Source organism: Falco rusticolus, chromosome 3 (assembly GCF_015220075.1).
Source record: "Falco rusticolus isolate bFalRus1 chromosome 3, bFalRus1.pri, whole genome shotgun sequence".
In the NCBI taxonomy this organism is placed as follows: domain Eukaryota; kingdom Metazoa; phylum Chordata; class Aves; order Falconiformes; family Falconidae; genus Falco; species Falco rusticolus.
Window position 1 is genome coordinate 99,529,420 of NC_051189.1, and position 25,245 is coordinate 99,554,664.

At 40.0% G+C, this 25,245-nt stretch overlaps 1 protein-coding gene across 1 annotated transcript in view; it reads left to right on the forward strand.

Annotated features, from left to right (window-relative positions):
• The window catches only part of CDKAL1 (CDK5 regulatory subunit associated protein 1 like 1), a 430,469-nt gene that overhangs the window by 390,826 nt on the left and 14,398 nt on the right, over nucleotides 1-25,245 (forward strand). The window contains exons 14-15 of the mRNA XM_037382142.1: nucleotides 7,676-7,759; nucleotides 11,026-11,190. Of these exons, the coding sequence (XP_037238039.1) occupies nucleotides 7,676-7,759; nucleotides 11,026-11,190 (249 nt within the window). The remainder of the gene's footprint in view (nucleotides 1-7,675; nucleotides 7,760-11,025; nucleotides 11,191-25,245) is intronic.

Consider the following 25,245-nt stretch of genomic DNA (forward strand, 5'->3'; position numbering starts at 1 on the left):
CAGAGTGCCTTAGCAACCTTGTGCTGGATCCAGAACAAAACCAGATTCTGCCACCTCATCCTTTTACTGCTTAAGCCCAGATTTACAGCAGAAAGATCCAAACAAGGGAGACTGCTTTAAGAGGCAGTGTATATCTCCCGTTTCAGAAAACTTACCTTCCTTTTATAATATTGTACACAGCTGATAAAATTTAGCAAGGCAGTGAGGCAGTTGTCAACATGCTACTTTTGTTACCCCTTTCCTAGGCAATGAAAAAGAGACAAGCAAAATGCAAACTTACAGAATTTAAAAGGAATCAGATATTTTGAGGACCAGTTGTCATTTTTAGGTCACCGCTCACATCTCTGAATATAATTTTCATCTGAGCTGCGTGGCAGGGTTCGTATGTGCTGGAAGAAGCTACATTTTCACAGCAGGAGACCAAATCAAAATGAAGCAGTCAGATGCAGGTGCGCAGTAATAGAATGGATCTATTTACCCTGAAGCGTGAGCAATGGACCAAGAAAGCAGAAGCAGTCTACTTCCATCTCTTGCCTCCTTCTCTCCCTACCTTTTCCCTCCCCCATAGCTATGCTAACAAATTCATAAAGGGACCAAAGAGAAGGTGTTCACTTGCTTTTAATGAGCTGTATTGCTGCCTGCTGAAGGTCTGAGGCATTTTTTCGTTGTGCTGATGGTGTACTGTTAGAGCTGGCTGTCTTTAATTTATACCTAATCCTTCCTTCCTGCTTGCACAGCCTCAAGCCAGCCTGGAAAATGGTTGAGAGAGTTTGTCCTGTGGGCATCTGTTGCCTGTATCCATTCTGAATTCTTGAATGATGCTGTGGAAAGAGCAGTAGCAGTATGTCTGAAGCACGTGTGCCTAAAACAAAACAACATTTGAAAAAAAACCAGTTTGCTTAGGTTTTATTTTATAAATCATATCTTTTGTGCAATCTTTTAAAAATAAAACTCCTGCAGCTTCATTTAAAGATGGGCAGTTTATTAATGGTGGGTTGACAAAGCCAGCTGCATTGGTTGGCGGTGAAATGAGACACCTTGATGAACGCTGGCTGCTTCTCGCTCGGGATTCTGGAGCTCTCTAGTTAAGAGCTAAGTACTTTCCTACTTGCAAAGGCGACCACCCAATGCTGTCTCCAAGGCTGCAAAAAAACTGAGCAATGTAAGTAAGGGAAAAACACTGACTCATAGCAACTGTGAAATGGTAAAATTTAGCCGCACTGGACATAAGTACAAAACGGTCTGATACGGGTAGTGGGACCAGCAATAGCCACTGTCCTTTAACAGGTTTATTGGTAGTTCATGCATAGATAGCTCTGTGGTCTATGTAAGAGATTGAGAATTTTGGTTTCCTTGCTAATTAGGACTAAGACAGCATTGTCCAGGTTTGAGAGGAGGAAGGAGGAATATATTAAGTCCATGGTGAACTGGGCCACTCGCTCTGCACGGCTGGAGTGAGCAGGTCTTATTTCTTTTCCAAGGTGTAAGACGGGCCAGACATATGTTGTGAAGATAAATGTGATTGATGCTTGATTGTCCTGTGAGGAGCAGGGGGGTGGACTCGATGGTCCTTAGGGGTCCCTTCCAACTCAGGATCTTCTATGATTCTGTAATGTAGAAGGGAAGAGGACTCTAAATATTCATGTCTCTGTTGCTGCATTTCTGTACAGGGTTACGCGCTAAGCACAACACAGTAAAAAGGAGGCACCTACCCATCTGGAACTGGACAGCAGTGGTAGCTTAAGCCCTAGTAAAGCGGCAGCTGTCTGTGCTGTATGCTAGAAAAGTATTTTTATCCTGGCATAAAAATTGCTATACTCGGGAGCTGAACTATTTTAATATTACCGCTTTCCAATCTCCACATTTAAAACACTAGCAACTCTGTAGAAAAACTCTAAAGTCCATTCTTTGTCTCCAGTGCTACTTTCAGCAAGGGAGATACACCTGCACCCTAAAAGCTGGAGGAGCAGCACTGAATAACAGAAAAAAAGCAAAGGCGACTTTGGAAAGAGATGTGTTCATATCAAAATGGGATTGTGTCATAAGTTTCTACAAACTTTGTCTTCTTTACAGGGTGGTTGTGGCACACCTGGACTTTGTCAGGAGGAGGAAACACCTACAGTGTATAAATAGAAGGCTCAGAGAATGCCTAATTATAATTTTTGAGAAATTTGGCTTCTAATTATAGAAGCATGAGTGTGATTCATTAAAAGTAGGTCCAGCAGTTCTCAGCTTTGTACGGAAGGACACGTCATCTGAATAATTATTAAAATTTATTATAAATAATTAGACCACAATTGAAAAATTGGGAGAGAAGTATATCCGGAATTGATGTGGAATGAACACCACCTAAATTACTTTTGCTTAAACTTCGTACAGGTCAAACTAGTACATGTCAAAATCAGCACGTTTACCAGAAGTATTCTGTGCATCAGAATAATCTGCTAAAACAGACACACATAAATTGTGATCGTGCATATTTTTTATTATCCTGCTTTAGGATGCATTTAAATAACAAATACAGGAAGGTAGCTTTTGGTGTGGCTTCCAAGCCTTGTACTAAGTGTGCTCCACAATAACTGGGGTCAGAATCCAGGCCAGCCTCCCTCAACACGAAGGGAGAGATGCTCGTCGGCTCCGCTGCGAGCTGAACTCAGCCTGAGGGAGCCTTCGGCAGAATCACTGGAGATGGCCGTATGTGCAGCGTGCCGCCTTCTGTGGGAGGAGTACAGAAACACAGCGGTTATTAATATTCTTTTTTTATTTTTCAGCCAAAAAAGAGACTCTTAAACACAAAACTAGCATAACTCAGGTAAAAGAACAATAAGGAAACAGTGAGGAAGACCACGTGCCAAATCTCTGGCTGTAATAAGTAATGAATCAAACCAGATCAATTATTATATTATGTTATATATGTTACAGATATATTATTTATAACAGTTTTCATTAACTGAAATTAAAAGATGAGGCATATACGTTATCTGAGCCTAGTTACAGCAGGTCACTGTTGATGTTATATAGCAATATTATATCAAGCCATGTAAACAGAGCCCGTCTTTTGCACGTGTACTATTGTAGAATTTAAAAATCAGTCTTGTGTTTTATGTAATTCGGTCAGTTTTGGTTTAAAAAAACAAACCTATTTTGACTGCAGCCAAGAACAATGTTTGGCATTTCTTACCGTTTGTTCATGTTAGAAAATCAGCCAGCTGGAAAAACTACTTTTTATGGTATTCGGTAAAGGAAAAACAGAGTTGTAGAATTATCATGTCAGAATATCCGGTAGGATACATGAAAATGAAATAGAAGCTCATAAGTGATTTGATTACTAATTCTGAGATTTGCAAACTACCTGGCAACTGTTGCAGTGGAGGAGGTGATAGGACCAGCAGTGCTTGTTGCATATACTTTTGGTGAAAAAAAGTTCTCCTTGTGTTATGATGTGACCAGTCCACCTTGGGATGGGGGCGGTGCCAGGCAAGGTTTTTTGCTATCATTCATTATTATTACCATGCTGTCCTCTTTAAAGAAAAAAACGCTGGTTCTATAGGAATCTTTCCAAAGTGGGATGCCAGGGCTGAGTTTCCTCAGTTCCAGATGCTTTGTCAGAATTGTAGTTCCCTGAGAGCTGGAACTCATGCATACCTGTGGAAGCAGATGAAAGAATAGGAATAAAAATAAGATACTGAATTACTTCTGCTGGTACATGCCTGAAAAAAATCATCAAAGGTTATTATAATTATGACTGTTATTAGATACCGTGTCTGGTTTCTGCATATTTAAATTCTTTCTGAGAGAGGTGAAACTTAGGCACTTAGAGATCCCAGGGGAATAATTGCAGAAATGATGACATATTCCACTTCTTGAACAAATTTCAATACCAAAGCTGCATTCTGCGTACTTACATTTCTTCTTAATTATACTTGGATGCAGGATAGATAGTCATTTTCTGTCTTACAAATGTGTGTAGCCAATTAGTCTTGTAGCTCATGAATACCCAATAGCCTAACTCATTAAATGGAATTTTCCTTTTCTGTTGTTATTGCAAAAGAGTCTGCAGATAGCTGAATATTATCTTTCACTCTTAGCTCAGCCTTGGCCAAGGCTACAAATCCAGTAACATGAGCAAGTGAATTACCGGGTTTACCTCTGCTCCTTTCCGTATGCCACCTTAGTCTTGTGAGGGGGGGGGGGGGGTGGGTGTATTGTAAATCGGTGTAGGCTGCTGGGCTCCTCTGCACCGCTGGTGCTCGATTTTACTGCCTCAGTTTCACAGTTTTGGTGCTGTCTGACAAATATGGTCTTCCCGATTTCCTCCCATTCCTGAGAGACTCTGAGCCCAGAAGCTCTGTCTGGGAGCCCACTGAGACCTGGAGACATGAGCAATTTTTGCTCGTGGAAGGAAAGATGAGAAAAACTGGAGATGTGTCTCGATATATCGAAAGATCAAACACAGGTGTTCTTTTCTTCTTCCCTCTGTTGTTTGTTTGTTTGTTTGGGGGGAGGGGGTGGTGTTGTTATTATTTCTTGCATTTCATGCTTGCCATTCTGTCATCTGAGCGTGTGAAGATAACACATATAGCTTAGGTGACCTCACAGGCAGGATTCACAGAGAAAGTGAAGCAGAACGTTATGACCAGAGAGAACCAGGGAACCAAAGACAATTGTGAAATGAGTTACGGACCCAGGATTGCACTGAGCCAGTTTCACTAAGTTACGGTGTCATAAGTGATGAACAGTGTGAGGACGTGGCTTGGTGCTCAGTCTTGGTGCTTCCCAGTGGTAGCATCTTCCCCCAAGGGTGGATGTTGCTCATCTAACGTGTCATCCTCATCTTCATAATATTGCGTGACATCTGAGGCTTTGGTACCGTGGTGCTGCAGCAGATACCAGGTTGTGATTTTAAAAGCTATGGTCTCAAATGTTACAGAAACAACAAAACCTCTCCGTTCAGGGAAAGTGTTCCATGTAATCTTATTACTGGCGTAGTTATCTCCAGTGCCGCCTTGACATGTATTTGCAAAACTCCTCTGGGGATATGGATTGAATAACTGTTTTCTTGAAAGAAAAAAGCACCGTACTGTTTAGGGGAATGGTAAATGGTTACACTGGATTTAGGTTACTAAAATTTGAGTATGTCGTCTCTGTTGTTATTTGTAATTGCAGGCTTCCCAGAGAAGCATGAATGGAAATTTTAAATGTGCTATAAACACCTCTTAAAAGTATGCATAAATATACACCTGTTCTACTGTTTGGATTTTGCTGCTGGGTCTGTAACTCAGGGCTTGTGCCCCTTCTGCTGTGTACCCCACACTTGTGGTCCTGGGGAACAGACTCAGCAGCCTTTGGGGTGAGAGGCTGGGTGCTCGCTGTCTCCCCTGCTCTCCAGGCTTTAATTTGGGAATACTCCAGAGAAGGCAAGAGTTATTCCATGAAGGCTTTCTGTTTGGCAAGTGAAGAATTATATATGTATCGTGTGTGTGTGTGTATATATATGTGCATATATATGGTGTGTGTACATATATATATACACACACACACACTGTAATGTGTAATATTGCTGTTTCTTCTTGTTTTTTTTCTGCCATTGACTCTTAGGGAAAATCCTAATCTTATCTTTTACTTTTATTACTTGTGCCTTAAAGAACCAAAACACTATTACCTGATTTGCATCTTCTTGCTATTGACATGGACCTTCTGGTGTCTACCTGACTGCTGCCACTAGGATGTGGTGGAAGGCTTGCAGGGAGGGGGGGGAGTCCTGAAGGCAGCTCTGCTCACAGATATTAAAAGTTTGCAGTAAAATGTGAAATATTTTTGATTCTCAAAATAGCAATAAAAGCTGTAGGTAAATTTAACTTGCTAGATAGTTGCAATTTGCAGAATGCATTTGTCAAATAGTTTGGAAATAATCCAGGGCGCATTTAGATGAGAACAATATTAGAGATGGGCTCAGACTAAAACCGTGAGCTAAATGTCCTCCAAGCCTTGCAGATATTAGGGAATAAACCTCATTATACAACTCAGTAATGGACAAAATCAAAAGGTCGTGGCAAAAGTCAGATTTTGTTTCATGTCTGCTCAGCACCTAAATGCAACTGGTTTGTCTGGGGGTCTCCATTTACCTGTGAAACTGGCGCATCCTTTAAGCTGTGTCGGTGCGTTTGGAAGCTGGGAGGTGTAAATGAAACGCGGGGCTTAATATCCCTGTGGCTGCGAGTTCAAAACTCTTCTTTGAGTCGGGGTAAATGCGCAGCATTGGCCCCACTGTCATGGACACCAGCGTCATCTCAGGGGTACGGTTTTGTGAAATCACCAAGACGGGGTAGAGATGCCCTATCACTGTAATCAAACTCATGTGGGCTTTATCAAGGAGGAGGCGAGTAGGTGGGTGTGGCGGTGCCTGGAAGCTGTGTGGCAGCTCCCTGGGCTGCTGCTGGTCAGTGTGACACTGGGATACTGGTCGGTGTGACACTGGGATACTGGTCGGTGTGACATGGGGCTGCTGTTTGATGTGACACAGGGATACTGGTTGGTGTGACACAGGGGTACTGGTTGGTGTGACAGGGGGCTGCTGGTTGGTGTGACACAGGGATACTGGTCGGTGTGACACTGGGATACTGGTCGGTGTGACACGGGGCTGCTGTTTGATGTGACACAGGGATACTGGTTGGTGTGACACAGGGATACTGGTTGGTGTGACAGGGGGCTGCTGGTTGGTGTGACACAGGGATACTGGTCGGTGTGACACAGGGATACTGGTTGATGTGACAGGGCTGCTGGTCAGTGTGAAAGGGCTGCTGGTTGGTGTGACACAGGGATACTGGTTGGTGTGACACAGGGATACTGGTTGATGTGACAGGGCTGCTGGTCAGTGTGAAAGGGCTGCTGGTTGGTGTGACACAGGGATACTGGTTGGTGTGACGCAGGGATACTGGTTGGTGTGACGCAGGGATACTGGTTGGTGTGACGCAGGGATACTGGTTGGTGTGACACAGGGATACTGGTCGGTGTGACACAGGGATAATGGTTGGTGTGACAGGGCTGCTGGTCGGTGTGACACGGGGCTGCTGGTTGGTGTGACAGGGCTGCTGGTTTGTGTGACAAGAGTTGCTGGTCGGTGTGACACAGGGATACTGGTCGGTGTGACACAGGGATACTGGTCGGTGTGACACAGGGATACTGGTTGGTGTGACACGGGGCTGCTGGTTGGTGTGACACAGGGATACTGGTCGTTGTGACACGGGGCTGCTGGTCGGTGTGACACAGCTGCTGCTGTGGCGGGGCTGGGGATGGTGCTGCCCGTGCAGTGACCGACTGCAGGGTTTATGCTGAAGGGAGGTTTCTCATCAGTTGGATAAAGCCGTAATGGACCCTGTGTGAATTTGACATTTTGTTGTTACTGTATGAATAAGTTAAAATCAGTTTTATGTTTCCGAACTGGATTATCACATTAAGCTGTTACAGTACCGCAGTTCTTAAATCTGACTTTTAACTCCTTCAGTTTTAGACGGTTTGCACCAGGGTTTTCTCTGCCCCGCTTTCTCGCTGACACAGAGTTTCCTCAGAGAGTTTGGTTATTTCTGAGAGCATTTGTTTGTAGTTGCAGCTCTTTTCTGAGTGTAACTCATTATTTTTGTTTTCTGAGTCATCTCTCATGTCTTTTATTTTCCAGGTTGGTGAGAGGCAGAGAGTTCTAGTAACAGAAGAATCCTTTGATTCAAATTACTATGTTGCTCACAATCCTTTCTACGAGCAGGTACAGTTGAATAAACAAAATAACATCTTTTTGGTTTAGCTTTGCTTTCTGATAATCTTGGCAACACAGTGTGCCACAGTGAAGAAAACAAGTAAAGAAATAAAAAACATTTTCCAGGAAAGCTGTGACCATCAAGACTTGTTTATGAGATATTTTGTTTCTGTGTTGTAAGTACAATTTACGTCAAATTATGTTAAGAAATACGCAGTGGCTCTTTGAGTGTACAGTGTGAGAGGATACATGCTATATATCCAAACAACATTATTTGAATGATTTAAGAAGCTGTTAATTACTGTAGTAATTTTAATTTCTGTGTCTCCAAAGCATTGTTTTCTGACTACCTGAATCTTGATAATTTCCATATAGCTTTTAGAAAATCCTTTCAAGCAATGCAATTTGCAAAAAAAAAAAAAAAAAAAAAAACATTTCAAATAGGAAGGGTCAGAAACTTCTCTAGATTAACACTTCAGCCTGATATGTTGTGTTTTCTTCCATGTACTTTCTATAAATGAATTCTTTCCACGCAGAAACATTATCTTTGAGCTAGGAAGTACAACATCTATTTCACCAAATTATTATTTTTGCTCAAAAGCAGATGACTTAAGAAACCAATGAAATTGGCTTTTCTGAACCATCATGATTTCATTCTGGTTTTGCCTTTGACTTGTTCTTCATTTTCATGCACTGAGCTGTCTACAGTTTGCTTTTTGCTACCTTTATGTCTGAACCTGCAGAGGTTATCGATGATGGCTGTGCTTATGTAGTCCCCAGTAGTGCTTTCTTCTGCTTCCAGGTTAGCTTACAGCCTTTATTTATTTATTTCTGCTTAGTAGTAAGTAACATTACTGCTTTTGAAATATCTGTTTCTATTAGATAGCTGGTTCACTATTTTTTCCTCAGTTGTTTCTGGACTTTGTGGGTTTTTTCTGATAAATCTCTTTTTTTGTTGTTGTTGTTACATCTCTAACCTCTGTCTAAGTCTCATATCGCTGTTCCTTTTGTAGCTTATCAGTCAGATTTGAGGACCGTAGTTTTCCATATAGAGATTTAAAAAATTGCTTGGGGCTTCTTAGTGTTCAGTGTGTGTTCTATGAAAATTTAATTAATTGAAGGAAAAGCAATATCTGTAAAAAAAGTGTTGCTGGTTTATGGGATATTTGTACAGCACCTAATAAAGCTCCTGATTGGGACTGTTAAAGAATACACAAAACATAAAGAGCAACATAGGGAGTAATTTGAAGATTTTTTTATGGAAGAAATACTTTCCACTATTAAAATGTGTATCTTTGCCCTCAAATCTTATGTGTGGCATGTTTGACAAGGATAATATCCTTCTGTTTGCCCAGGTAAGCACAAGATTTGGTGGTAGTGACTGACTTTAATAACAGTAAATTTAATGATAGCTAATTGAAAGCCACTCTTGAGTCATTAATTATACTGGACTTTGGAAGCTGAAGCTCAGAGTCCTAGTGTAATGTTCTGTTAACTCAAATAGTTAATCAAACATTCTCTCATCACTAAGTTCATCAATATTACAAGAGTTTGCTATTAAAGCCACTTGGACAGAGCTGCTGCGCCTACCTGGCAGCACTGCACTTGCCTTGGGGGCTTTGGTGATGCACTGTAAAAAAGTTCATCGGACAGGGTAGTCTAAACTGACCAACAGGGAACTTGGCCAGAACAACATCAAGATGAGGGTTTCTGTTGGTAGAACTTAGGATTGTGGCTGGGGATTTTTTCCTAACAAATACTTCTATCAGAAAAATGTATGCGTGTACGTCAAGCCCGGCTGCTTCATTATTTACAGTACCTCCCAGATATTTTCATTTAACCTACTTCTTTTTCTGAAGTAGTAGTCACTTACTCATTTCTGTCCCTGAGGATTTATATTTATTTGCTGCCATTTAGCATGAGATACCAACATATAAAGAGGTCACAGGCACAGTGATATTTAGTTCCCAAATTTTCCTTTGATTTAAATTTGCCCGAGATGAAGCGTATGGGAAGAAGGGTGATCTAGTCACGTTGTAACTGTCTCAGCATCAGGCTCCTGGCTTGGTGTGTGTCACTTAGTTCCATTAGTCTCATTTTGCCTGCCTCTGAAGGGCAAAGATATCTGTTTTTCTTGGAAGATGCTTAGGAAGCTCAGCAGAATCCCAAGATCTGGAAACTCCTACAGTCACGAACACCCTGAGCCTTCAGGGAAAAAGGGAGACTGCTGGTGATGGTTCCCTCCAGGTGGGACAGCCAACACTTGTGATAGGTGAAAATGGAGAGGCGATGTTTGGCAACAAAATGCTCTCCCAGTGTGGTTGGCACCAAGCTGTTCTCTGAAAATCCTTTGCACACATATTCTAAAAAATCAAGCTGTTTTAAGGTGTTTCGGTTTCAGCATCCAAAAGTCAAGATATACGTATGCATTCATCACCTTTGGAACCCTTGTGTTTGTGTGTGGAGGAGCTTCAATAAAATATGATTAAATAAATCCCTGTGATTCGATTTTTTCCAGTGTTTAATCAGGAAATGACTCAGCTTTTCTTTTTTAGCTGCTTCTCTACTTTTAGAGCCTCTTTATGTCATTTGTTCTTCCAGCAAAAAATGTTGCACCTGTGTTGGGCTCTTTCTTTTGTAACGTATGACCTAGGAACATCTGTTATGTTGTGCCTTTTTAGTGCAATTCTTATGGGATTGTCTGATACTCTGGTTGTGCAAATTCAGGAGAGGGTGGCATTAGTTGCTCATCTAAGAGACACACTCATCCATTTTTGCAGGCATTCATTGTCAATCATGAATCTCATGTGCAATCAAAATAAGGGCTTGTGCAAACGGAAACAAGGGCGTAATTTCTGTCCTGAAGCATTTACAGATTCAAAAACTTTTTTAAAAAAGTATCATGGGTTAGATATGAAAATAGGAAGCTTTACAGCAGTCCGTTAGTACTGTGTAGTACAAGTGCCCTTGGGAACATTTTGGGTCTGGATTCAAATGTTGCAACTCAGACCCAACTTTCTCCTCAATCAAAAAGCACAACTCACGGGATCGGTTGGAGGTGAAAAGAACTGAGCTAACGCTGCAAAGCTCTCGCAGGATGCAAGCCGGCGATGCTACTGGCCAAGTGTCGGGGGCTATAGTGTATGTTGGTGCCTAAAATTTTAAACGTGTAGGATTTGCTCTAATGTTTATCAAGAATCTTTTCTGAATTGAAGCCGGAGACACTGATGTGCTTTGTGGTGTTTATTAACTGTGTCTTTATCTTTATTTGAAAGGTTCTTGTGCCAAAGGATCCTTTGTTAATGGGTAAGATGGTAGAAGTGAATATTTATGAAGCTGGGAAACATTTCATGAAGGGGCAGCCAGTGTCAGATGCCAGAGTTTACACTGCATCCATCACCAGACCGTTAGCAAAAGGAGAGGTTTCTGGTTTAACAGAGGTGAGTAAAAGACATCTTCTGCTTTACTACACTGGTAAAACAGCAGCTGTTCGAGCATAACGATTCCATGCTATGTATCTGTTATCATTTTATAGTTCCCCTTTTATATATCCATGAAGCTTTAATCTTTCCTGACAGATTGAAATCTGAATTTAAAAGAAGTTTTTGCTGATGCCTATAGCTTTACTTTGCTGACTACAAAGGCAATATACACTTGTTTCTTGTTCCAGGATACAAGAGGAGGAAAGAATTTACTAGAATTGGAAAGATTTAACACCACTGATTATACAATTCAATGTATTTAATCTCTAGTTTAGTGGAAGAATGAATCTGTTTCTTTCACTTTGCAAAGCTCTTTTAAAAAAATGTGTGTTGGTTACATGTCTGTTGGATTTAGAGATTCAAAATTAATTGATGGTTAGAGGGACAGAATATTTACAATGTATTTTGGAAAAAGGTCAACATCTGATTTAGTCATGTAAAGAAAATGAAACTCTCTTAAAAAGAGATCTGATCCTTATTTTACACCTCAGTAGAGATGGCTGTTAGCCAAGTATTCTCATACATTTCATGGAGCTCTAGTTGTAAAAACTGATGGAGTGTGAAATGAAAATGTGTATCACATTTCTAAGCATCATTTGATGTCCTTTCTCCAGCACTGTTGTTAGGATCTCCAAAAATATGTGGCAATAATTTAGCACATGGAAGAAGGCTAATTGGCAGTTTATCAGCCACCTTACTGCTTTTACAGGAAATTGTTGACAAGTATTAAAGTATATATGCATCCTTCTAATTCTAAGTATTCATATTTGGAAGAAATAATCAATGCATAACTTAGGTGACTAGTGTTACGCTAAGCTACTTGGTCTCTTGAATAAGCCTGGCTGTGGAAACACAGAGCAATGATAACGCACCTAATGTACTGTGTGTGGCAGACTGTGAAACCTAAGCACAAACACGTTGCTAAACTCTGCTTTGAATACTGTCAGTGTGTATGTGTATATTGGCCTGATAAAGGTCTGTCAGAGGAAAAAACAGCCCAGACCCTCAGACTGTCTGGTTGGACTATGTAGCTATTTAAGCACAGCTGATGAAAAAATCAGAACAATTTTTTTAATGATCTGGTGGAACAGAACCAAGCCTGTCATTAAAGTGAATGCATGCTGCCAGAAGCTTGTAGCATGGGAATAAGCAAGCAGACTGTTGGCTGAAATTTTGTGTGTTAAAAATGAGAGATCAAATTATTAAAATCGAGGATGCTGATAGTTTCTGTAAGAACTCATTGTGATGTATAGATCCGCTCCTGACCTTTGAGTAGATATGAACAGGTACCTGGGATGCCCAAGGAAATGGCTACAGCAAGTGAACAAGAAGGCAAATGGCTTTTCATCACTTTTTGGGGCTGCCAGTGCTCCTTCAAGGGAGTATCTTATTTATGTTTGTCCACTGGACATGCTAGGAACTTTCTGGAAAAAAATAGAATCTCAGTACTTCAATAAATGGGACATCTTTTGTACATTGAAGCCACAGCTGAAAGCTTTTAATCACACTTGGCCAACATCTGATACAGAGAACATGAACTGAAAATGTTCTAGGATGTTTCTCCTGACAAATCATATTTAAATGGCAAACCAGAAACTTGCTTCAGGTTCCCAGGAAAAAAAAGTCAGTTTGTCACAGAGTCACCGTGGCTTTTTGGCTAGGTGAAGGATGCTCTTTTTGCTGTTCTGCATGGTTGGACTGCCGGGAAGCGTTTCCTGCCCAGTGTGCTCAAGGCAGGTAATTCTAACCTAAGATGCTTATGAGCAAGGTACAAGGGGCAGCGTATGTCTTGTGACCCTTTAGATGTGTGTTATGTGCACAGATGGCAGGCTGGGGACAGAAGAAGGAGACAACCCAGAACGTATGTATTCAGATGCTCCCTCAAAAATAGCCAGAGGTCTTGGATCTTCAACACGAGCCCAGGTGTCTCTGCCAGGTTTTCAAAAGGGCAGCATACAGAACTAAAACCTCAGATAACTTTTTAAAGTCAAGCAGTCAAACTATATGATGGAGAGAAGGGTTACCTAATATAGGTTATAAAAGCAAAAAATGAAAACACATGTGGCCCTTTTGCTTTCTCCTTCCCACTGTGCACACAAATGAGCAAGAGTTAGGGCCCGCTCTACATTCCCAGGCTTGAAAGGATGGGTAGCTGGCTGCCAGCTGGCTCTTTTAAGGCCAGGCATGTTTCTGTTGCTCAGCACGGATGTCCCCTGGGCAGAATCTCTCCTAAACAGCAGACCTCCTGTAGCTGGCATGCTGTCTGAAGTGCCCACAAAGTTTCTAGTGGACCTCTGGTCTCACCCTGTCAGTGGTATGTCTTCCTCTCAACTCCTTTATGTTTGCTCGTCCATGATGAGAGCTAGTTCAGAGGAGTACCCAGATTTACATGTGGCATCGGGGTAATCTGGATTAAAAGAATGTGCTAATGGGCCGTACTGCAGTCAGACCCTTACATGCTTCAGCCCATTCCCATTCAACAAAGCACTTGGCTCTTCCCTAATGACCATGTGTATTACTGGGGCCACAGTGCATATAGTTCACCATATAGTTCAGCACGTTGCTATGTTCTATGATGAAGAGGGATAGGTGGCTGAGTCAGGGCTTACTGTAGTTGTAGACAGTCTGCAGAAGTTGAAAGATGCTATTTTTGTAGCATATCCTAGGCATCACTTGCTATTATTAATGATATTTTCATTAGCTTACATAACAGCCGTACTTCTCTCTAATGAGGAGTGTTCATAGAAAGAGCAAAAGCTTTCAGAACTGTGCAGTGTTCAAGGAAATTAATCATATGGCTAAAACCATGATGTTATAAAAATTGAGAGCACTGTAACATGAGGATGTCAAAGCAAGACTTAAGCCCATTCTAAGCAAGAAGAAATTCTGTGGGTGCTGTGATGAGGAATACCTCCGAAGGAGCACAGCTTATCTGCGATTCTGTGCTATTTCTCCTCTGCTACATGCCCCCCAATAATTTTTTCTGATGAGTTGAGAGGGAAAACCACAAGCAAAATGGTGTGTCTGAAGGAACAATTGTGAGATATTTTTTTTATCATTTTGGCCATGTGACTGGGGTGAAAAATTGGTCCAAAGAAATACAAGAAGTAGGTCACCAACTGGAATCAACAGATTTGACTGGAAAAGAGAGAATGCAAAATGTCACATACAGGACAATTTACTAACTCCATAAAATATTTACGCCTTGTGTATCTGTGCCAAATAAGGAGGAGACAGATAGTGGTGGAATTCATTCAGGATATTTCTGGCATATCTTTTTATTGTGCTTTTGCAGTGTCTGAAGAACATATCCAAGATATATATGCATTAACATATAAATCATTTAGAATGTCTTAGTAGTTACTGTATTTGCTAATGACAAAACTGTGGCTAGGTAGACAGGCCTAGAAAAAGGTCTTGACTTTGAGTAACGTTGAGCTCTGTGGCAGAAGTAGGGCAGGAAGGAGAGAGGAGTGTTGGAGGCAACGGCTCAGGTGAAAAAGCCATCAAAGCCATCAGACTTACTGACTACTCTGGCCATACTACAAGTATCAAAATGCACATGTGTTTGCTAGGATTTTTTTTTTTTTTACTCCAGCATGATTTTTTTTATAAAAACCACTCAACAGGGAATGATGTCTCCAAGTTGCACTGATTTACAGGGGAGCTATTTCGGGGGGCAAATACATTTGGAAATGGTAATTAACTGAGAAATTAAAAATCCACTATAGATTTATTTGAGTTCAAGACGTGGTTGCTGATTCAGTAATAGAACAATGCTTAGAAGATACACAGCAGAGGATATATAGGTGAAAGTTGGAATCAATAGAGCATGAACACATGCATAAACACATTTTTTTTATTTAGTTCTGGTGAATCTAACAGGATATGTGTTGGTTGGGCATTAAAAAGTATTGACGGTAACATTATAATGATTGTTCAGACAAAATGAGCATATCATAAGTTACTGCAATTACGAACAACAGCGAATAAATGTTTCAAAACTGATCAAGAGTTAGTTTACTAAGTTTCACAGGAAAAAAGATATAAATGCTGCAGATGTGAGTTCCTTTCGTTGAGGCAGGCTTGGAGTTAACAAAGCATTAAGGATATACTTCAGCATTTTGAGATTCAGTAAAGCAATTTAGCCCATCTGCTCTGTTCTTAAGCACTCTGATAAAATAGTCTTTGGGATTCTGAAGGTGGGTTTGCAATAGTTTTGCAACTACACATAGTACTGAGTACATTGTCACTGGATAATAAACATTTTTGAAAAGTCAGCAGTGTGTGTCAACAGTCTGAATGGAATTTATTTCTAAAATAGCATTTTAGTATTTTTATTTTTATTAATTTCATTTGGCGATGTTTAGGGATGACAGTTTTCAGCAGCATAAAGTCAAATACCTAATAAATATATCCTGTTTACAGACAAGTGTTTGCCCAACCTAATCATTGAAAAAAAATAAGAATCTGCAAGAATATGATCTCATGTTAGAGACGGAAATAGAGTATGTTATGCTTCTCTACTCCAAAAATAATTCTAGTTGTTTACATATGTTCTGTGACTAGAGGGAAAAAAATATTGCAAGATGAGAAATATATGAAGAAGAGTCCAAAGGACAGAGGGATAAAAATAAAAGGCTGGCCACCTGCCAGAATTGTAATGCATTGCCAAAACCAAAGCCCTGGAAGTCTGAAGGCCTTTGGTGGGAAATTTTAATCAGATGGAAAAATAAGGCAAAAAAAAATAATTTTAGCAGGCTATTTAACTATAGAGTCATGATTATTTTATCTTCATAACTCGTCTTTCCATAATGCATCTATGACTGACTTTTCTCTGCAAGCAAATATAGGCGCATAGTTCAGTTACTGGCTTTCCATGGTTTTACGCGATAACATATCTCCAAAATAACTATTGCTTGGTCGCTCTTCTGGTTCCTTTTTCTCTCCATCCTGCCTTTATTTTTGGCAGTAGGTTATTGTACCATTATACTTCTGGATACTACTGAATAAGCTTTATATTCCTGGTTTTCCCGGTTAGCCAGAACTATTTTCTAGTTCCATTAGCAAAAGATGACCTCTAAACATCACCCAGCCTTGTTTCTGATGTTAGGGAACAGGAAAGATGCATATATCAAACACTTCTTTATAGCCTGCCAGGAAGAAGTATCAACAAAGCATAGCTTAAAGGGAGCTCTCTGATCTCGGGTAGAAAGGGTGCTTCACTTGCAGGCAAAATAAAATGGGGAAAGGGGAAGAAAATGCCTTCTGCTGGAACAGAAATGAAAGAGATCATGGCAGAATTGCCATCTCTGTATTGGAAACTTCCTTCAAGGACTTGGAAGGAAATGTGGAAGATATGCATAAAACATAAAGTAATTATTAAGTGCAGTTTTTACATACGCTGGAGTTTCAAAGTGGTGGAAAATTTGGTTCCCGAACAGGAACCGGTGATTAGAGATTTAATAAAAAAAAAGGAGAATAAGGAAGCAAATTGTGGATCCAAAAATGGCATAGAGGTGCAAGGAGAGCACTCTTTCATAAAATTACAGAAACAGAAACTGTAGACGGTATGAGAAATGCTAAGGAAAAATTAGAATTTCCAAAGAAGAAAAATAAAGTAAAATAAAGTACACCTTTTGCCTCTCTTGGAAAGCTGCTTTGCAAAGGGATCTTTGCATTATGATGTCCAAGAAGGGGCAGTTTGAGAAATACGTGGGGAAGTTTCTATTTAAGGTAAACTGAAAAAAGGAACATTTTCTATGTAAAATAGTTTTCAGGTAATACTTCATGAAAATGTGGTGCAGCATTTGGTGCTCTTGCATTCTTAGGAGCACACCTTTTGTTTGCACGGTTGCTCTCTGCCTCTTTCTGTGAGACAACTGACTGTAGTGCATGGCGTACGAGTAGTTAGTGCTTTTGCATGTATTAATCAGTTTCATTTGATGTGTTACTCGTGTTCCCTGCTGGCTGTAAATAGAGGCCATAAAAGATGGTGTTAAATCCTTCTTAATTAATCTTCTTTTCTTATGTTTTCTTCAGTTATTTCACTAAGGTCACTATAAAGTTAACATAAGAAAAGAGAAATTTCCTTTCTAAGAGTGCAATGCCGTCAATGGATGTTTTTAAAAAGCACCTTCAAAAGTCTCATTTTTCCCTGAAAAAATGACAACAATTTGTAATGTGCTGTTCCTTAGATGCAGATTTTCATGATCTACACAGTATCTGCACACCATGTTGGCTTTGTTTATTTGGGGATTTGAGATGATCTGAATTTTTCTTCTGCAGGAATGCCCAGCATTTCTCAGCTTTGAATCTGAAATTCGGGATGGATTCTTTCTTACGGGCAGAACAGATTTTTCTTGCTGGGTTTAGATAAGCACCAGATTGGATTGCATGTAGTGGTTGGAGAATTTTAATCAGTGCTGTTCTTGACGAACATGCTTACAGGTATCTGTGAGAAGCGCTTGAGGTGTAGGTCAGCCACCTTCAGTCATGAGTATGGGCTACGCCACCTCTTAAGTTGGTTTCCAGCCTTATCTTCAGTAATTCTATAAAGATTTTAATTTAGCCAACAATCATTTAATGACTAGCAAACTGGAACAGAAGTTAATTTGTGGATCCAGAACATTTCTCTGCACTGCATGGAGAGTTAAAATACATAGAAATTGTTTAAGGCAGCAAACCCAAGAGCCAACATAAGACCTTCGCTAACTAGCTTTATCCTGAGGTCTTTAATTTAATGGGCATGTTGTCTTTCTGCCCATCCCTCTGGCAGGACGGTATTTCAACTACAGTGATCAAAGCTCAGCTGAACCAACACATATTACATAGCCCCTTTTCAAACAAAGGCTCTCTTAAGTCCATTTCAGGTGAAAACATCTGAACTTCAGTTTATTTACTTTTCATTTCCTCCACAGTCAGTTTTATTTGGCTGCATGTCACTGTCTAATCACTTTAAATTACATAATTATGTTAATCCTGTGAAGTGCATGCAGTAAATGAAAATAGGAACGACTGGGATGATTCAACTGTAAGTCGTTTTCTGGAGAATGAGGAGGTAAACAGAAAGGTCCTACCCCTTCTGCCTCCAGAAGTGGAAGTCCAAGTGCCAAAGTAGTTCTGCCATTCTGGTGTGCTTCTGGGGCTTGACCTGCTGCTGGTGCACAGCAGGATGAGTGTGGGGTGCTGCTCTCCCTTGGCAGAGGGACGAGTTGGAAGTGTGTAGCAGTGGTAATTTTCAGTACTCGACACTCCCCGTCGTATTTAGGCATTTCTTTTCAAATATTTTTTCTTTTCAGTCAGATATTTAGCCAACAGACTCTTTGGAAAGAATCAAAAGGCATTCGTTTTTAGTGATTTAATGCACCAGGTTATAATTCACTAAAGTTAAACTGGTTTCAGGGGAAAAAAAATAGATATGCAGCAGCCACAACTTTTCTCAATTTTTCTGGTCTTTTGGAGGTCATCTATTTCTGACTTCATTGTGCCAGCGAAAGCCATTATAGGTTTGACTTTTATACCTCTCCAGTAGAGTTTAATGCAAAGGTAGGTGCAGGATGTGTGTGTATATACATATATATATACACACACACATATATATATCCTGCATGTCTATATACAGCCCATGTATATGCTGTGTCTTTGCTTGTAGTATTCAGTCATCCCCTTTTTATTACTACTCTTTAGATCACCAAAAAGCTCACGCAGGCAGTTTTGCTCTCTCCATTCCTCCCCTCTCTCCTTTCCCTGCAAGCCAACACACAGTCCGAGATATTTATGCCCTGGGTGGATGATTGCTCTGCCTGTTCCTCGTCTATGGCAGCTGTAATCGCAGCAGGCTTCCTACGTGAATACTTCAGTAGGACAGCATGAAAAAGGCACCTGGAGCTCATGAGAGGAGGTAGAGGTTTGGGAAGGTGATACAGCTTTCCCCATCACCAAATGAAAGGTCAGTAGGAGATTTGATTTTACACATACAAGGTATTGGACTGTTGAACTTCTGCCTCTTAGAAATATATTTGTTGCCAACACCACTGAAGTAATAGGGTTCATTAGCTTTAAGATTGTTTTGAAGGCAAATAAAGATTACAGTCATGAGATTAAACTATTTTTTAACTTAAAGTTGTTTTTAAACTGTATCTCATTTCAAAGAAATTAGCAAACCATGCTAAAGGCAAGTTAGGGTGTTCTGTATCCTTTAATATTATTACATGTTTAAAAAAATTATTATACTCTCAGTAGATTAATGGTTTTGTAATAGTTTAAGAATCATCCTTTGTGTTCTCGCTGATTCTCTTTACGATAATAAGAATTTACTAAGATATATATTAAGTTTTGCAAATACTTTTTTATTCTGACAGATCTATTAAAATAGTGTTGAACTGATCCAGCAATATTAGGATTAATTGTGAGTCGTAGTAGAATACTGAGATCCATTCATAATCATAGTTTCCCACTCAGAATTTGATAGTATTTGAATATAGTGATTTACATTTGTGTTTTTAATGTGCTTGTCAGTAACATTAGATTAGAATTTTTTTTTTGTGGTGTCAAGGGTAATAAGGTAAAGGAGAAAGGCTTTTCAGTTGGAGAAAGAAACAAATTTTTTAAGCTTTTGTCAGTATTAAATTATATTTTGTGTATGGGCATGTCTGCATATAAAAATTCAAAGGCAAATTTACAGTGGCTGTATCTTTAAGTGAAATCAAATTACAGTTGAGTAATAAGGATGAGGTTCTATTTGGTGGCTACATTGGAAAAATGTATCTTAGAATATCCAAATGCCATGCTTCAGTGAAATGGGTGTGAAATTCAGAGCTTTAAATTTAGTCCGCCAAGGATATACTCCTAACTCGACTAGAGTATCCAAAGAACTTTCTGTGATGCTACTGAATTTATTAAATGTCTGTATCCTTAAAAGCAGTCCACAGAAAGTTGTATCTAAGAAGACTTTGTAAACTACCGCTTCTTCAAAGGCTGCCTACAGGAACTTTGTGTTTATACAGGCTGTATTCCATAGGAAGTTTAACATTCACTCTAAATCCTTTGTCATGCAATCAGATCAAAGTCTCGATCATGCCATTAGCCATTAAGGCATGTTGTTGCAGATTTACTGGACCAAACGAAAACAGAAATAAACCCTTGCCCTCCTGCTACAGTCTCTCTCCTTTGGTCTAAGATTGTTTTTTAAAGGAGTCCTCTCAGACTACAAGAGGAGTAATCACTTCAGAAGTTTGCGTTCTACCTCTGAGAAACTTGGCTCCTTGCCTGTTGCATCGAAGTTTTTCGTGAGACTTGACAGAATTATTTAACTTTAGGTTCAGTTCTTATTTGTAACAAATTTCAAAGCAAGCTCTTCTGTGGCCTTTATCAAAGTCCACTAAGTAAAAGAAACATTCAGAAAAGTAACTAGTTATTTGAGCACTTCATTAAAGCTGTTTGAAGACAGCTTTACCTGTGGTTAGTGAACAGCACACCAGCCTTGATAACCTTCCTCTGACTGCTTCCCATTGTGTATTTAAATGACTTGAAGGGTTCCCCCACCTCTAATTTATTATTTCAGGTGATAGGACCCTTCTTAAAGGTGCAGAAAGATTTTCTACTGACTTAGTCCAATGCCAGGTTAAGTCGCTCACACTAGCTAAAATCCAGAAAGTACGACTGGATTTGATGTAATTGTCTGATCCAGCATTGGGAAGGAGGAATGTTGCACTGAGGATCTAGTCATGAGAGGTATAGCATGAGAGGCTGTGGTGGGGGTGTGATGTGGCTAGCGTAGCTAACCCAAATCCCGTATATGTTCCCGCTAAAGTAAAATTAGCACTCCATCTGTTTGCATGGTCCTTTAGGTATTAGGCTTTTCTTTTTTCATCAGAACAGATTCCAAAGCTTGTTCATCATTTTCACTGGGAGTTTGCTCTAAGCAGATTCGCAGGTGTGCATCAGAAACAGTTCATGGTTTGAGGTTCCAAAAGAGTCAGAGGGCTTCAAGCACAGTTTTCCTGTGTTTGGAACTCAAACCCAAGGGATGTTAAAATTTCAGCCCATTTGCTTTCATTTTTTCACTGAAGTCAGAACCACAACCCAGGTTTGGTGTAATAGTAGAGTTATGATCTTGGAAAAACTAGGACGTATTTCTTCCACCCTAGATACTATAGAAACCTGAGGCTTTGAATTATGGTGAGGAAGATGGATGTACTTCAGCGGTGCTTCAGCTTTTAGTCGTTGAGTGCATGAAGTCATTTTTCATTAGGATACACTGGTGTAAATTTGAAACCAAAGCTGAACTACATGGTGATCTAAGCCAGCAAGGTATGCAAGAAATAATGTGGATTTTTCTCATGTTTTCTTTATTATAGAGAAGGGCTGACAAGTCATTTGTAGAATAAAAACATAAATTTAAAACATTTTCAGTGATAAATATTTCTTAAAAAGAAATGCACATTTTCAGTTGTTCTTGGTGATGACAATCACACAGAAATATTAAGAGCCTGAAGGCAGACCATGTTTGACCTACATAGCTCATCGTTCCGTAAGGGAAATAGTTACTTTCCAGCTTTTGGCTCAACATAAGTAAACAAATGCCATAATGAATGTGTTGATGTTGCTGTGCTGTCGATGTCTTCTTCACAGCACTGTTCATTTTGCCTTTTTACCTGGCCTTACCGGTGCAAATGCTGGTTTGTGGGACTTGACCTGTAAAGAAGCCCTCTCCACAGATGTGTGAGCATGTTGTCGTTCTGGTAGCAGAGAAACGGCCAGCCTCTGGCATGGGACAGCCTGCAGCCACCAGAAGAATTCACCTGCCTCACTAGGTGCTACCCACTACCCTCCTCTCCAGCAGTTACCTGGTCAGCATCCTACACGCTGGAGCTTGTGATGTGTGGAGAAGGAGAGCTAGTAGCTACTAATCACGTGGTGGATTTATGTCTGGTTGTGTGATTGGCAAGGCATGCTAGTGCAAGGATCATAGTAAACTCATGTGTCCTCTCAAAAAGGGTTAACCACCCATGTACTACAACATGAGATGGATGTGTGATTGATAAATAGTGAAAGGAAACCTGGCTGGCTGGAGGGCCAGATGTCAAATGCAAAATGAAAAGCAGTAGCCCCACGGAAATTAATATTTTTCTCTTTAGCCTCTGTAACTGTAGGATCCTTGAAACAATATTATATGAGAAAATTATTCACTTAATGTCTTAGCTTTCAAATTGATGGATTCTTCTTCAGCTAGATACACACACACACACATACTGTGACAGAACTGGAACAAATGCTCCATTTTGGATTGGGGTGGCTTGGAAATTTTTGTGAAAATACTTTTGATGGAACAAAGATGGGTAGGCAAGTACATTTTAGCTCTTTTTGTCAAAACATCACATAGCTACAAAAACTACCTATGCATAATAGCGACCAGATGGATTTCTGGTCCTCAAGAAAGGGTCTTGTTATCAGGACTACAGGATTTTAAAAAAATCTTGTCCTTGTTTTGACATGACTTCATATGTGATTGTAAGACTTTTCAGTCAGACTGACTGTGCTTTATCTTATCCGTATGGAAACTATTTTGCAATTCTCACATACAAAATCTCTGATAAGTGCAGATAACATAATTATCATACAAAAAGGATGGCTGTGAATATCCATTTCTGACACAGATACTTTTTCTCTAAATACAAGAACTTTAATTTGGTGAAGTAATGGAAATAGTGCTTAGAATGACAGGAGTTCTTTTCTTCTTTCAGCTACTCAACATGTATCTCTGTCCAAGGAAACATTAGTTCATTATTTTTTCAGCGAGGAGTGCTTAAGATTCTGTGGCATAATCAGATTTTGTCACAGGGGAAAGCCAAATGTGTAGCTGTTAATAGCTGGAAAGGAATTAATTAGAATTATACTTGGGAGAATATCTTCTGTGATAAAAAAAAAAAACCAACCCACTGTTGTAGTGCTGTTAAGCTTTAGTATGGAGTCATGAAGCATTTTAATATCCAAACCCATCAATTTGTTGAAGACTAGATTAAGCCCCACAGTTGTCACCCTGTGGGCTTGCATTTCTCACCCCTGTAGACACCTTGTATATGTTTGCCACTTTCAGGTCGTCTTCTGGGTTTTTTTCTTTATCTCAAGATTTTCTTAACTTCTTTTCCTGAAAGCAGTGTATTTTAGTATGACCTAATTTTAGGAAAGACTTTATGGGTTTCAGAGAAGTAGAGGTGAGTGACATTCCCGTTAAAGATTGTGCATCTGTCATAAGAACCTCACCCTTTCCTCGCTTAGAAGGAAATGGCCGGCAACTGCTGATACTGTTGGACAGAAACTCATTACATTTTAATTTAGGCCTAACATGGCAAACCTGGAAGTAAAATAAATATCGTTGCAACAGTTTACTATGTAAAATCATTCTTCTATCCTGCATTGCTGTACAACAGTAGCATCCAGTCAGATAGGTCTGTCAGCTGTAAAAATGTTGGGAGAAGTGGGAAGAGTGGACTCTTTGTGCTTATGAGCAAGCTGGTTTGTCAGCTCACTGTTCCCTGTGCTAACCAGTACCACCTCCTTCCCTTTCATATATATATTTTTAGTCCAGCATTCATCTGGGCTTGCGTTTAGTTCTGGAGCGCTGTGACGCAGAGGCAGCCCTTGCACAGAGCTGGGTTTCCCATGCTTTGGGTCCACTGGTTCCTACCATGGTTCCACAGCGAAAGCACAGCCCCCTCTCCACAGCTCCCCGATCTTCTCTCTGGCTGCCTTGTGGACAAAAATGTGTGACAGGTGGTTTGTGTAACTGTTGCGTGTGATTTGGAGTTTTGGGAGTACAGGTTGGTTGGCAGGGTGATGGCCACACATTGGTGAGGCAGGGCTTTGGCCTCTCCCCCAGTGGGCAGCACTCATTTAGATCTATTTTTTATTTTCCTTTTTTTTCTTACCAGCCCTTGACATGAAACTTACTGGGTTTCTCTTCAGTTGTTCAATTGAGTGAGTGAATAGGCTTAAAAGTTACTACAGTGAGCAAAGATAGTGAACTGGAATCGAAGGCACCGCTTGCTTGGGAGTCAATTCCAGTTAATACTTGTATTCAATTAAATTGAATTTTCAATTGAAAAAAATAAAAAAATAAAAAATTAACAAAAAACGACAAAAGCAACAACAAAAAAGCTGGATTAAAATACACCAAGGAAAGCTGGATTAAAGTATAATGGGTTGTGTCCTGCAGACCAGTATCCTTTTCTAAACAGAGTGGTGCAACACTGCAGTGATACTGAAAACCTATAATATGTGATAACAAAAGAAACTAAGAATGATATTTCTCACGTACATGTGTGCACAAATTATTTGGAGTGTAAAGTGAAGTTCCTCTGAACAAAGGAAATTCTGGCCTTTCACTTCCCCTTTTCCATGTAAGTGCCAACTATATTGTGTTTCAGCCTTCCAGTATGTGCTTATGCACTATTTTCACACACAGGCAGATTTGTTTCCTGTGCACAGAGACCGTTCATTTAATAAGCTATTGTTCGATATTTTCCCTCCTCATTGTTCGGTGTGTCATAGCAGTGCTACTTGCTCCATGCTTTTTAAACCTCACTCTCGAGGGAGTTATTAATTTCTTTCTAACCTTTCCTGTGACCCCCATAACTACATCTCTGACTGCTTCAGAAACAGTAATACATTTACCTTTACATTATCCTTCTGAAAAGAAGCTTTTGCCTTCCCATTTCACAGATGAAGATGAGGCAGATGTTCAGAAGTTAGTCTAGTGAACAGATTTTTGATAGCGGTCAGTTTAAAATGCTTGGAACTAGATATTTACAATTTAGTAAAATTTTGTGGCGTCTGTTCAAGCAAATTGAAAAGTCAGCACTGAAGAGAAACTAAATCAGGGCTATGAAGTCTCAAGGAAAAAGAGGTTATTGGTGCTTGTGACTTCATGGTTAGTTCCAGCGGAACTGATTTTCTCCTCATGAGCTAATCCTAGGGCATGATCAGTCCCGACCCGATGGAGCTGTGTGG